The sequence below is a fragment of the Lactuca saligna genome, chromosome 8 (genome assembly GCF_052625555.1).
Source record: "Lactuca saligna cultivar CGN05327 chromosome 8, ASM5262555v1, whole genome shotgun sequence".
Lineage (NCBI taxonomy): Eukaryota > Viridiplantae > Streptophyta > Magnoliopsida > Asterales > Asteraceae > Lactuca > Lactuca saligna.
In genome coordinates, this window is record NC_136424.1 from 13345357 (window position 1) to 13360386 (window position 15030).

Sequence of the window (15030 nt, forward strand, 5' to 3'; positions counted from 1 at the left end):
CACACCCGGTTCATGAGATCCATGAACACGGCCGGGGCATTGGTGAGTCCGAAAGGCATCACCACAAACTCAAAATGCCCATAACGCGTCCTAAACGTTGTCTTCTAGATGTCCTCATCTCGCACCCTCACCTGATGGTAGCCAGACCTCAAATCGATCTTGGAGAACCAAGATGCTCCCTGCAACTGGTCGAACAAATCGTCGATCCTCGGCAACGGGTAACGGTTCTTGACCGTTAGCTTGTTCAACTCCCGGTAATCAATGCACATCCGGTGTGAACCATCCTTCTTCTTGACAAACAGAATAGGTGCTCCCCACAGCGAGCTGCTCGGCCGAATAAACCCTTTCCCTAGCAGCTCCTGAAGCTGTGAGGATAACTCTTGCATCTCTGGAGGTGCAAGACGATAAGGCACCTTAGCGATAGGCGCGGCCCCCGGGACCAAATCGATACCGAACTCTACTTGCCTCACGGGAGGCACACCCGACAACTCCTCTGGAAAGACATCCGGGAACACACGCACTATAGGAACCTCCTCCACCGACCTCAGCCTCTTGGAATCAACCCGCGTATCTGACACGTACGCCACAAAACCCTTACAGCCCTGCTGTAGACACTGCCTCACCCTAGCGGCCGAACAAAACGCTGATCCAGAATGGGTACCCTCGCCGTACACTGTAAGAACTCCCCCACTAGGGTCTCGTATGGTCACTAGCTGTCGCACGCAGTCGATAACCGCACCGAACCTCCTGAACTAGTCCATGCCCACAATGACACAGATGTCCCCCATGGCAATAGGAACCAACTCAATCGGGAACTCAACACCGAAAATCTGGAATACGCACCCACGGATCACCTCCGTGCCATATATCACCTTCTCGTCAGCTATGGAAACTCTCAGAGGCCGACTCAGCGCCTTGCGACTAACACTGATGTGCTGACTAAAGGTCATAGATACAAAAGACCGACTCACACCCGAGTCAAATAATACCAAGGCAGGTACAGAATTCACAAGAAAAGTACCTACGTATAACATAATATAAGCATAATATCTCAACATTACAATAAATACACAAAAGAATACATACCAGCCACGACATCGGGAGCTGTGCGGACCTCCTCTGCGGTCAACTGAAAGGCTCTCCCGCGTGCCCTCGGCCTTTACTGGCCGACTCTCGGTAGCTCTGATGGCGGCAGGGGCAGATCCCTGAGGTGCTCCCTGTGCTGATCCCCGCAACTGCGGACATTCCTCCTTCCGGTGTCCGGTCTGGTTGTAGTGAAAACATACTGCAAACCCCTTTGGGGCAGTCCTTGGCCATATGCCCCTCCTTGCCACATTTGTAGCAAGATCCAGCTCTACATACTCCATCATGACCCTTGTCGCACTTTCCACAAGTGCAGCCCTTCTGGCTCCATGATTTGGGATCAGCGGGCTTGGCCCGCTTGGCTGTTGGCTGGTATTGTGTCGGTCGCCGATCCCTCCCCTGAGACTCAGCCTCCTCTCTAGCTTGAGTCTCCAGCTCGATCTCTCTCTTTCGGACATTTTCCTGAAGCTCAGCAAATGTCCGGTACGAGGAGTTCGCCACAAACTCCTGAATGTCTCGCCTCAAGATACTCAAATACCGGCTCAGACGTGCCTGCTCAGTGGACACATGCTCAAGGCAGAACATCGCCCTCTCGTGGAACATCCTGGTAATCACCGTAACAGACTCAGTGCCCTGCTTGAGGGTCGGAAACTCCTGGGCCAAACACTCCCTCTCCACCTAGGGAACGTACTCATCTCGAAACATGGCAGTGAACCTCTCCCAGGTCACCGCCACAAGCTCAGCAGGCGAAAAGTGCGCTATCACAAACTTCCACCAGTCCTTCGCTCCCAAGCGAAGCTGGTTCAGTGCGACCCGTACTCTCAAATGCTTAGGAGATGAGCAAGTGAAGAAACACTCCTCCATGTTAGAAATCCATCTCATAGCCGCCACCGGGTCCTGGGTCCCATCAAACTCTGGTGGTTTCATGTTGCTGAACTCCCGGAACAGCAACGCATCACCACCCTGTGGCCTCGCAACAGCAACAGCTGTGGTAGTCGCCGCAACAGCAGCCTCAGAAAGTGCAACATAACGCTCATCGAAAGTCTCAATCAGCGTGGTCTTAATAGACTCGAACATCTCTGGTATCTCTGCCCTGATGGCCGCAACCACCTCCTCGTGGATGATCTGACGGATCTCCTCATCACTAGCCCCAACACCCTCCGGCATATGACGTGTCCTCACCATGATCAATCTCTGAAATACAACATATGATAAATTAGAATCCATTCGAGTATACTCACACTCGACACTCATCCCTCCTTGATCCTTGGTATTCTGAAGATTCTTACTTGGACCGTACACCGCCCCGGTGCTTTCAGTAGTACGGGCCCAATACTACTGTCCACACCGTTTCAGTATACACCCCAAATCCTCCTCTTCGAATCCCAATTTCCAAGTACTCTATCACTTTCTAACAGATCTCTCATAAGCTCCTCGTTGCTACCTATTCTCTCTCAAGCATCTCATAGCAGCTCACCTCTCCCTAGGCTAAGGCATCACAAATCAGGGCACTCTAGTCCTAATAGGAATACCTAGCCTACTTTAGCAAGAGAATACATCATAACAATCTCATAAACATATAATATAAGGGTATTTTGGGAAATCACCGTTCGGGCGTTGACTGATCGTACACACGTTTCTCCTCTGAATTTCTCTAGAAATCTTTTACTTTTAGAAAATTTGGTTTTCTTTTTGAAAATATTTTCCAAATCCTCAGTTTGAGTTCAAATACTCCCGAAGGTGTACCCGAATCCCTCAAACCAAGGCTCTCATACCAACTTGTAACACCGTAAATTTCAAACCAAAATTTTCAATTTTTATAAAAACATAATTCACTTAATATTCATAAAACAACCATGTTTGAAATTCAATCCAAGTAATACAAAAATCCCAAGATCTCAAAATCAAAAATCCCATGCGTGTGTACTGATCAAGCCGGCGCCTTCCCACAGTCGTCACTAGTACCTGAAACAATAACACCAAACACTGTAAGCACAAAGCTTAGTGAGTTCCCCAAAATACCATATATATCACATATTAGCCACTCGAGCCTATAACTCTGTGGGTCCGTGCACCCAAACTCTATGAACCCTCAGGTTCTAACTCTATAAACATGCACAACATAAATCACAAAGAATAATGCAGCACAACACATAACACAAATATAGCATGCAACCACTGTATCACATAACTCTAGTACCTACTCAAGGTAAGTATAGTGAGAAGACTCACCTCGCATATCTTGGTAACTCACAAGACCTTGAATTCACTCGTGCTCGATCTCCCGATCCATAGTCCTCCTATAACACAATACATCTCTAAATAACACTTCACAATTAAGGTTGACTATCCCTTAACAAGTCAACATAGGTCAACATTGGTCAATGGTCAACTTTGACCGGACTCGGCGAGTGCACTATAACGACTCGGCGAGTCTATGCGCGTACACTGATTTCCCTGGGATCCTCACTTGACACGATGAGTATCCTCCTAGCTCGATGAGTTCCACCTGGCATGAGTTGTGGGGCCTCCACGACTCAACTCGCCGAGTCTCAAGAACAACTCGGCGAGTTCCAGCTTGACTCAGTCCACATGTCAACCCACTCTGACTCTCCCTGACTCACTAAGTCAATCCCTTAACTCGGCAAGACCACTCGCTGAGTGGTGTTGGGCAGTCTTCATGCTACTTGTCGAGTCTGTTCTTTAGACTCGACGAGTCCATGCCATGCACCAACTCAAACTCAATCCTGCGGTCAGATCTGTTCCATACATTCATAGATCTGGCCTCCCCAAGCATGATAATCACGTAAAGTCCTAACCTTGGGGATCAAACAACAACTATTTGCTCATAAATAATGTTTTAGCCCCATATCTCATAACTCTAGGCCAATACTCTCATGAACCCTCATAAAGCTTAAGGAATACAGCTCTTTTGGACCTCTATGGATCTCATCTCAAGCCTTATCATGAATAGGGACGAAATGGACATCAAATCTAACCAACAAAGAGGTCAAGAAACCCTAAACCCCCATGTTCATCATTAAAATCGAGAAAGGAAGCCAAGATATACCTCCAAGATGATGCTCTGATCTCCAAAATCGAAGAATGTCCACTTCCCTTGTCTTCTCTTAGCTAGAATCTCCTTTGCCTTGCCAAACCAAGCTTCAAAGGTCAACAATGGCCTCTATTCTCTCCCAAAACGCTCAAATCTCTTTAGGGTTTCTCTCTAGGGGTTGGTGGCCGCAAATGATGGCCATAAGCCCCTTTAAATAGGTCTCAAACCCTGGGAATTAGGGTTTCATTACACAGCGTGGACTCGCCGAGTCCACTCTTGGACTCGCCGAGTCCAGACGCGAATCCGCATCCAAAATCGCGATCATACTCGCCGAGTTTGAGCTCCAACTCGTCGAGTCCACTCACAATCTTCCAAAAATACACTAAAAATAAATACCTGGAAATTCCGGGTTGTTACACCATGATAGTTCTATGTGTGATTTGTTTCTCGATATGTTGATGTATGGATGGTTGGGTTGAGGTCACGTGCCAACAAACCCAGTATGGTTGGGTTGAGCATTAAGGTCAACAAACCCGATATGGTGAGGTTGATGCCATATGCCAACAAACTCTAGATGGTTGGGTTGAGGTTTTATGGCTCTATGATGTAAACCAACAAACCCGATATGATTGGGTTGAGGTCAAGGACCAACAAACCCTGTATGAAGGCTTGTATTGTATCTGTCTTTATTTATGTTGTCGAGTATTTTAGGAAGCTCACTACACTTTGGCTTATAGTTTGGATTTCAACGTTTCTGGTACTTTTGATGAGCGGGGAAAAGCAAAGGCATGATTGTACACATCATCTGATTTGATATTTCGACTAATTAAGATTTGTAAACAATGTTTTGATAACTTGTGGATTTATGGATTTGTGTTTTAAAATAAAAACTTTTACTCTGATTTTTGGGACGTTACAACTTGGTATCAGATGGATAATAGGAGAAAAAAGAATTCAAGTTAGTTGATTTTAATCCTTAATTATTAACCCATAAATTTAAATTAAGGCTAGGATGCATATTTTCGATTCGAACTTTGAAGATGGATGTCGTAATCAAATTCGAATCTATTTTAGGTAGGTAAAGCATTTACCAATTTAAATCTCATGAAACTCCTAGATCTTTGAGATTCATTGAACTATTCAATGGCATGTTTAATCTTGATTATGCTATCACTTTTGTGACTGGGATGCCAAGGATCACAAACGAGATGTGAATAACTATGAAAATTAACTTGGTATTCTCAATGTCATTTATCATCTAATCAATGTGTTGGTTATCCATACATGCCCCCATCAATCAATGATAATTTATGAGACACCCATTGCCACCCTCTACTAGTCTATATTAGTGTGTCGGTTAACCACACATGCTCCACTAACGACTTATATAAAGTGTAATCTGCAATTTCATGGATTAGCATCAAATCCATATTTTTCCTAAACTAACTAAGAATCGGATTTTAGAGAATAGTTTAGTTACTTAATATCATTATACTTTTAATGAGATTATGTACTATCAAACTCGTTCGGCTAACGATCCTTCACCATACAAGAGAGAGGTGGGTAAGAATAGATACCCAATGATGGTCCTTTTGTAAGTCACTTCCTTAAACTCCCCTTATAGTACTGGTTCATGATTGAGACGTACTAGCACTTTGATTTACTTTTCAAATACATATAATATATATTAAACTTTTAATTATATACATAGTATAAGGTGTATTTGAAAACATTTTAAAATACTAAGGGTTTAATCTTTTAATAAATTAAACTTTTAATTTAAATAAATTTAAACCAATTTATGGATTTATTGATTATTTTTCAATTAATTACTTAATTAAATTAATAAAAAAAAAAACTCATAAGGATGTATTTTAAGCTTTTCAAAATACTTGGGTTTTTAATCTTTTAAATTTCAAAATTAAAACAATTCATTTAAATTTAAAAGAATTTCATTTAACAATTATCTATCAACTAAACCTTTAATTAAATTATTAAATCAAATAAGGATTAGCCAATTAAATTAACCAAATAATTTAACCTAATCCACTCCCCCTAAATTTCGAAATTATGTGAGAGATTTTACAAAATCTTGCAATTATCTTAATAAACAAGTAAGAAGATAATTACCAAAAATAAAAAACCATACCAAAATCCTAATTTCCAAAGTTTGCCAAATCTTGGAGACGAAGGTAATGATTTAAAATCCTTGCCATAATTTAAAATTTTAATAGGGTTAAGAAAACCTAAAAAAACGAAATCTTGTAGGCCAAAGGAAACGGTTACAACCCTTTTCCAAAATTTCGTAATCTAGGGTTAGGAAACCCTAAATTGCGAAAACCCTAAGTCCAAAAGGGTTTATTTGCCATAAACCCTAATTGATCAAATTCAACAAAACATCAAATTCAATAGAAAACAAATATGGGCTATGATACCACTGATGGGTTTTGAGCATAACAAATAATCTTATGTGTGCATGCAACCATAATATTCGTGGTTTATGTTTTCTCTAGTTGAACAAGCAAGTATTGAACATCAAAAGGAAAGCCCTATGAGGTATCTACTATTTTCGAAAATAATAATAAAACAAAGTAAACATACCTTTAATTGTTATGTAGTCATAACAATTTGAATCCTTAGTGTTGTTAAAGCTTCGAGAGCAAGCACCACAAATGTCGTGCCTCTGATGGTTCGCACACAAACTACGTAAGAGGATGAGAGAGGAGATAGGAGGATAAGACTTGAGAATTTCGGTTATCCTTCTTAGGGTTAGAGTAGTTTAAAAATCATGAGGGGGTACATTTCCTTATATAGACGAGGTAGCTCAGAGCCAAAGCTAGGGTTTTCTGGAAGAAACCCTAATTCCTTAGCTTAAGGCCTAAGCAACTCATGGACTCCATCCAAGAGGCCATCGGACGAAATTTCTATGGTATTCCTAGAAGATTTTGTCAACCCCATCTAGGATGTCCATGAGCCCAATTCCTCAACTATCAATCAATTTCCAACAACCCCTGCACTTTTAATTAATTCCTTAATCCCAAAATTGATTCGAAATTAATTTCTGATTAAATATTAATTAAATAATATGATTTGTAATTAATATATTATTTACATGATACATTAATAAATAATTTATTTCAATTTATTAATCAAATAACAAATTCAACCTCTCTCCAAAAGTCATCCTATCCAGTTGCTAGTTTTGAGGGCAACCCAAAAGGACTGTGCTACTATCAATTTAAGTATATACCAATTATAGTTATGGGCTTATACACCTAATCCAACACGTTGCACAATCTATATGGACCACAAGAGTTTGAGATCCCTTATGGACCAACTGAACCTGAATATGAGACAAATTAGGTGGCTTGATATGGTCGAGGATTATGACCGTGAGATCTTGTACCACTCAGGCAAGGCCAACGTGGTGGCTAGCACACTGATTCGTAGGGTGGTCAGTGCATCTAGTGGAAGGTTGTCTATGAGGGTGACGATTACCTCCCCACTTTTGGAGTTGGTTAGGGAGACACAAACAGAAGGGATCAAGGAAGAGAACTGGAAGAAGGAGAAGATCAAGGTTCAGTTTGCTACCTTTGTCATGGATAGTAAAGGATTGTTGACATGGTGTGGTAGGGTATAGATTCTAGATATTGGAGGCATGAGACAAATTTTGATGGATGGGGCACATAAGTCTCGACTTTCTCTACATCCTGGTGCGTCCAAGATGTACTGCGACTTAAGACTCGACTATTGGTGGCCTTGCATGAAGAGGGATATTGTTGGATATGTGGAGAGGTGCTTGAATTGTAGGAAAGTCAAGGCCAAACATCAAATGCCTCACAAAAAGCTACAACCATTGGATATTCCCATTTGGAAATGGGAGCAGATTTCTATGGACTTCATCACAAAGTTACCCCGAACTCCTTGTGGCTTTGATACTATTGGGGTGATTGTGGATAGATCAACCAAGCGTGGTCATTTTCTTGTTATTCGAGAGAGTTCTCCGATCAAGAAGTTGGCAGGTATCTATGCTTGATAGGCGATCTCGCGTCATGGGGTACTGATTTCCATCGTATCAGACAGGGATGTTCTTTTTACTTCCAGGTTTTGGAAGAGGTTTCATGAAGAGTTAGGTACGGGATTGCACTTTAGCACTACTTATCACCCATAGACAGATGATCAGAGTGAGCACATGATTTAGATACTGTAGGATATGTTAAGGGCTTACGTCTTTAATTTTGGTGGGAGTTGGGATACCTACCTCCCCTTGGTGGAGTTCTCATACAACAACAACTACCACTCCAATATTGGTGCACCTCCCTTCGAGCTTCTCTATGGGAGGAAGTGTTGCACCCCGATATGTTGGGGTGAGGTCAGACAAAGAATTATGCAGAGCATTGAGGTAGTGCTCCAAAGTACAAAGATGATTCAGTAGGTCAGACAAAGACTGCAGACAACTTAGAGCCGACAGAAGAGCTATGCAGACCGAATGCATTCTGAGTTGGAGTTCCAGGTTAGGGACATGGTTTTACTAAAGGTGTCACCCTGGAAAGATGTAATACACTTTAGGAAGCGTGGCAAGTTGGGAACCCAATTTATTGGACCATTTCATGTGATTTCCAGGGTAGGCAAGATGGCTTACCGGTTATATCTACCGGAGGACCTCAGTTAGATTCATAACACTTTTCATGTTTCTCAATTATGGAAGTGCTTGGTTGATGATACGGAGGTGGTACTGCTGGATTACATTCAGGTCGACGAGCGCCAAAACTACATTGAGAGACCGATAGTGATTGTTGATTAGAAGACGAAGTCCTTGCGCAACAAGGTGGTACCATTAGTCAAGGTTTAGTGGCAACATCGGAAGGGCTCTGAGTGGCTTGGTTGATGATACAAAGTTGTTCGTTTCGATAGACTTTGAGGATGAAGTCTAATTCAAGTGCGGGAGAATTGTTACACTCGATTCCTAGTAAGTTTTCCCTTCTAACCCTTTAAATTATAATTTTTGCAACTTTGGCCCTTACGCGGGGCGAACCTGGATGGTACGTTGAGCGTAAGGTGAAAACAGTGACGTTTTGGGAGTACGATGGGCGTACTCTGTCTGGACATAAACCATAATCTTTAGGGTTTGGACCCTATATATTGAACCTTAAGTCCCATTTCCTTATCCTATTTCCAGCCTCCATCACTAGAAACGTTTCACCTTGTAAATCATAGCCTCGTTGTTGCATTTTGAAGCTTAAGAGTGTGTTTTTGTGTGTTTCCAAGGAAGAAAAAGGTAGTGGTGAAGCTTAAGAGCTAGAAGCAAGCTTAGATCTGGAAGTCTTGCATCATCCTCAACCTCCACAAGGTATAAAGTCCATAACTTGGTGATTAACTTGATAGATCTTGGTTATAAGATGATATTATGAGCTTTTGTCCCCAAACTATGACTTTCCATTGCATGGCATGCTATAGAACATGTGGGTTGTCCTTTTGGACGTTTTCCTATGTCTAAAATAGGATCTTGACTCTTGGTTCTTCCCCATGCATGAGTATGATTGTCTTAATGACTTAAGATATTGGGGGTTTTTAGTATTAAGCACTTAATGACCATGCAAGACCATAAAGTTGGAAACTTTATGGTCAAGGACACCATTTTGCACTTAGATCTGGAATTTGGATGAAAATGATTAAGTATTAAGCACTTAATGAGTTGGGAAAACATCCAAATACGTACGTTGGGCATACCAGATGGTACGTTACACGTACGCGGTCAAGTCCCTATTTTCTGGTCGTGATTGAGTACGCCCTGCTTACAAGGTTGGGTCGACTCGACTAAGTTAACTCAACTGGTTTTTTGACGTTGACCAGGATTTTTACCAATTTTAACCAAAGGGTATTTTGGGTATTTTGATATTAAATTTAAGTTGGGCAATGATTTGAATAATGGGTGACGGGTAGAGCCGATATTTGGAGCCAAAAGTTATTTAAGCTTTTGTTCGGATTGAGAGGTGAGTTCTCTCACTATGTCATTGGGTCTAAGGCACCAAGGTCGGACAATTTATTGAATTTTATATATCTTAGAATGTAGGATTTCCATGATAGTTCTACATGTGATTTTTTTGTGTATATGTTGACATATGGACGGTTGGGTTGACGCCACTTGCCAACAAACCTGGTATGGTTGGGTTGAGACTGGAGGTAAACAAACCCATTACAGTGAGGTTGAGGCCACGTGCCAACAAACCTAGATTGTTGGGTTGAGGCCACGTGTCAACAAACCCTGGATTGTTGGGTTGAGGTTTTACTGCTCTATGTTGTAAACCAACAAACCCGGTATGATTGGGTTGAGGTTGACGACTAAAAAACCATGTGTGAATGCTTGTATTGTATCTGTATTTGTTTGTGTTGTGGGGTATTTTAGGAAGCTCACTAAGCTTTGGCTTACAATTTGGATTTCAATGTTTCAGGTAGTTGTGATTAGCGGGGAAAAGCAAAGGCGTGATTGTACACATCATCCCGCAGTTTATGTTAATTAATAATCTGATTCGATATTTCGATTTATTATGATTTGTAAAACATGTTTTGTAACTTGTGGATTTATGGATTTATGTTCAAAAATGAAAAAATTTACTCTGATTTTTGGGATGTTACATAAAACCTCAAAGCACTAACACGATCGTGTTTTATGAGGAAGCACGATTGTTTTTTGTCTTTTTCTCATAGATTGATCATAATTCCTCAATTAAAGCAGCTTCTAGTCATTCCTCAACATCAATCTTCAGTTCCCAACTCCAATTAAGCTTTAATGTTTCATAGAACGCATCGTCAAAATGTCATATTCTCATCCCACTCTAATTTACCATGAAAATCATAGCAAAAGTGAGTAGTACGGGCCATTTTATGAATATAATAAGACATACACAATTTATAGCAATACAATGAGGAAAGTTAGCTTTTTATAAGAAAATAACGAGAAAACGTGCTAAAAGATGCATATATGAAAATAACGAGAAAACGTGCTAAAAGATGCATATATAAGGGAGAAAGTTAGATTTCTAAAATTTGAAAAAACAAAAAAGTAAATAAAGTGGATTTTGTTATAATATGGTACATATGCATCCAATCTAGTAAGGTATACCGTTTTAGTTAATGGTTGAGATTTCATCCTAATGGTTTAAAAAAATTAGTGATCTCAATGGATCTCCCATATATATATATATATATATATATATATATATATATATATATATATATATATATATCCCTGTCAAAAATACCCGTTACCCGAATTACCCGGCCGATTTTTTCGGGTATCGGGTAAATTTGTTCGGGTATTTGGGTAACCCAATTATTTTTCGGGTTGGGTAAAAGGTAAATGTTTTGGGTTTCGGGTATACCCGATTACCCGAAAATTTATTAATCAAAAAATGGCCCAATATCTTTTATTATTATCGGTGATTGAGTGATTCATTATTTCATTCCGTGTTCGTCCCATTCCCAGCTCCCTGCCTCCTTCGTTCTATTTTCTCGTGGAAAAACACTCGTTCTATTTCATTCTCGTCGCCTCGCCGGTCACAGCCTCGTAGCGTCGCAGTATCCTCGTCACTCGTCACCTCCAAGCAAAAATCACTTGGCTTGAATGTAAGTGATAACCACCAATTGCTTTTATTTTACAGTTAAATTTCATCCCTTTACTTGATACTCTTCATACATGTTGCAATTTGACCTACTATTGTTTGAAATCTGGAATCGTTATTTTTTTGTTTTTGTTTATCTGGAATCGTTACTTGATGTTCATAAATTGATGTTGCTTTTCTCATAAAGAACCCTGGGCCTCTGAAATCATTTTTTTCTTTTACAAAAAGATATCAACTTTTTTCTATTGCTCTATGACGATTGCAATATGCTTTCTTAATCCATCATCTTATTATCAAACTTACAAATACTTCAAACTGCAGTTAACATGACATAGAAAAGCAGAAAGCAACTTCACTGTACATATACCGATGCACAATGTACAACTCCCACTATCAAAAGGGTTACAAGGGAAATTATGTCTTTTCACTTATAAATGAACTGATACAATCTAATTACAGGTGAAATAATAGATAGAGAGTCAACAGAACATTTTATAAGTTATTAAACCGGTCCGGTCACATTGGTGTTTTTTTAACAAATTCTATAGGTTTTTGGTATATTAAGCACAAAACTAAGTTGAGTGATATGAACAAAAGCTATAATTGGTTAACCTTACAAATCATTATCCCTATATTTAAATCACGTATTATAAGTAATAATAAATTGATGAATATTGCATATGATTAAGGCTGGAAGTCAAAAGTATAAGGTTTCATATCTTAGACTAACTTGGGATAACAGCTTATATTGTTCTTTTTCATACAGTGTTTGGATAAATATCATGGTTAATGTACAAATGTATTTCGAAGTATTTTGGTTTTTTGCATATACCATGTTTTTTTAATAAAGTCCATACCGTGTTAAAGGTTGTCTGTGACAAACACAAGTTTTTTTAATATGAAAAGGTATAAGGTTAATTGAAAACCGCTTACATTACTCTACTTACTGTTGGTACATTCGTTATGATACTTTGGTTTGACAGATTCTTATTAAAAAAAAAAGTAAGTGGAACCTGTCATATAACTTTCAAGGATTTGAAATCCTAAAGAATTAAACATATGATTAGCAGTAAATGAAATGGAAATAATAAGCAGTAAAGGAAATGGAAATAATAAGCAGTAAAGAATTAAACATCTTATGATGTTTAAAACACATAATTTAAAAATAATATAATATGTTTGTTGCTCACATTTCTACTATATTGTTTATTGCTATTTTCTAATATGTTTTTTTTCTTCTTGTTTTAGATGGCAACAACGGATGATTATATTGAAGTAGAAGATGAGACGATTGAAGTTGACAACCCAATCAATGATCAAGTTCCACAAGAATAAGAGAAAAAAACTAAAGAATTAAACCCAAGATCGAAAGTTTGGAAAGAATTTTAAAGGTATAAGGACGAAAATGGTGTTCAAAAATGCAAATGTAAGCATTGTGGTGGCGGGAATTACAAGTGCGAATCGGGTGTTTATAGGACCAAAAATCTAGGATATCATTTAACTAGATGTAAAGCTTATTTGGATAAACTTAATGGTGGACAAAAACAACTAGCTTTCCAATATGGTGATGAAAACAAATTGTCATCTTGGAAATTTGATTAAAATGAGAGTCGGAAAGCTCTAGCTCACATGTTGGTAGTTGACGAACTTCCTTTTAGCTTTTTAGAAGGTGCGGGCTTTAGGTATTACAATAGTGTTACTCAACCATTGTTTAAAGTTCCTTGTAGAAGTACAAGCACAATGAATGTCTACCAATTGTTTGTAGACGAAAAAGAAAAAATTCGCAACTTTATTAAAAAAAATGTTGGTAGAATATGTTTGACCATCGATACGTGGACTTCTAAACAACAATCATGTTATATGTGTCTCACCGCCCACTTTATTGATAACGAATGGAAATTGCAAAAAAAAAAATTGTGTTTTTCGTCTCAATAAAGTCATTGTAGGATTGGTATTGGAAAAATGGTTGAGAAATGTTTAATGGAGTGGGAAATAGAAAACGTTTTCACAATTTCTGTTGACAATGCAAGTGCGAATGATGTGACAATTGACTTCTAGAAAAAAAAAGTTTTCAAAACTCCAACAAGTGTCTTCTAAATGGGAATTGGATTCACATTCTATGTGTTGCCCACATTTTAAATTTAGTGGTGCAAGATGGCATAAAAAAAGTTGATAAGGCGGTTCAGATAGTTCGATGGGCGGTTAAATGGATTAGGCAATCGCCTTCTAGAATTCATAAGTTTACCGAGTTTGCTAAGGTTGCTAATCTCGGTATAAGAAAACATTTGAAGAGAGATGTGCCAACAAGATGGAACTCCACTTACCATATGTTGGAAATTTCCCAAGCTTATGAAAAAAACTTTTGAGAGATATGATCTTGAGGAATTTGATTTTCGGTACGGAATTTAAAAGGCGGGTTTTTCGATACCTTCATCAAGCGATTGGGAAAGGGTTAGGAATGTATGTCATTTTTTAAAACCTTTTCATGATGTTACTTTGAGGATTTTCGTGACACTTTATGTGACATCAAACACATGCATTGAAGATATATATTCCATTCGTACGCTCTTGGATGATGCTATTTCCGATTCTAGTCTTTGTGATATTGCATTGGCCATGAAATTGAAGTTTGATAAGTATTTTGGTGACATAGAAAAAATGAATTTATTGCTCTACTTTGCTTTGATTCTTGATCTGAGGAACAAAGTAAAGTATTTGGTTATACTATTTGAGGATTGTTATGGAGAAAAGGGGGTGGAGGCCAAAAAGAAATATATCATGGATTCTATGTATGAATTATATAATGATTATATTAGAATTCATTCTCCAAGTTCTAATTCAAGTACTGCCGAGTCTACCACTTCATCATCGATACTAGGGAAACGCCAAAACCCAGATTTTATGGCACCTAATCCCCCATTGAGAAATAAACTAAGAGAAAAGATGAAGACGAACATAGTTGAATCAATTAGGGAGTTAGAAAAGTATTTGGAAGAAAGAGTTGAAGACGACTCAGAAATGTTAAGTATTCTAGATTGATGGAAAGTTAATAGTCCAAGATTCCCGATTCTATTATTGATGGCAAGAGATGTGTTTGTCATTCCCGTCTCAACCGTAGCTTCAGAATCCGTTTTTAGCACTAGTGGGAGGGTGTTGGATCCGTTTAGGAGTTCTTTGACTCCTAAGATTGTTGAAAATTTAATTTATACACAAGATTGGATTTGGGGTAGCATAAGTGACACAATCGATTATGAAAAAGATTGGGAAGAA

At 39.1% G+C, this 15030-nt stretch overlaps 1 protein-coding gene across 1 annotated transcript; it reads left to right on the forward strand.

The window, feature by feature from the left end:
• The first annotated feature begins 13722 nt into the window (after positions 1–13722).
• Positions 13723–14799, forward strand: LOC145009407 (zinc finger BED domain-containing protein RICESLEEPER 2-like). The gene is made up of 3 exons (XM_078968108.1): positions 13723–13789; positions 13906–14018; positions 14173–14799. Exons 1-3 carry the CDS (start codon positions 13723–13725, stop codon positions 14797–14799), a joined length of 807 nt encoding a protein of 268 aa, XP_078824234.1.
• Positions 14800–15030: the final 231 nt, after the last annotated feature.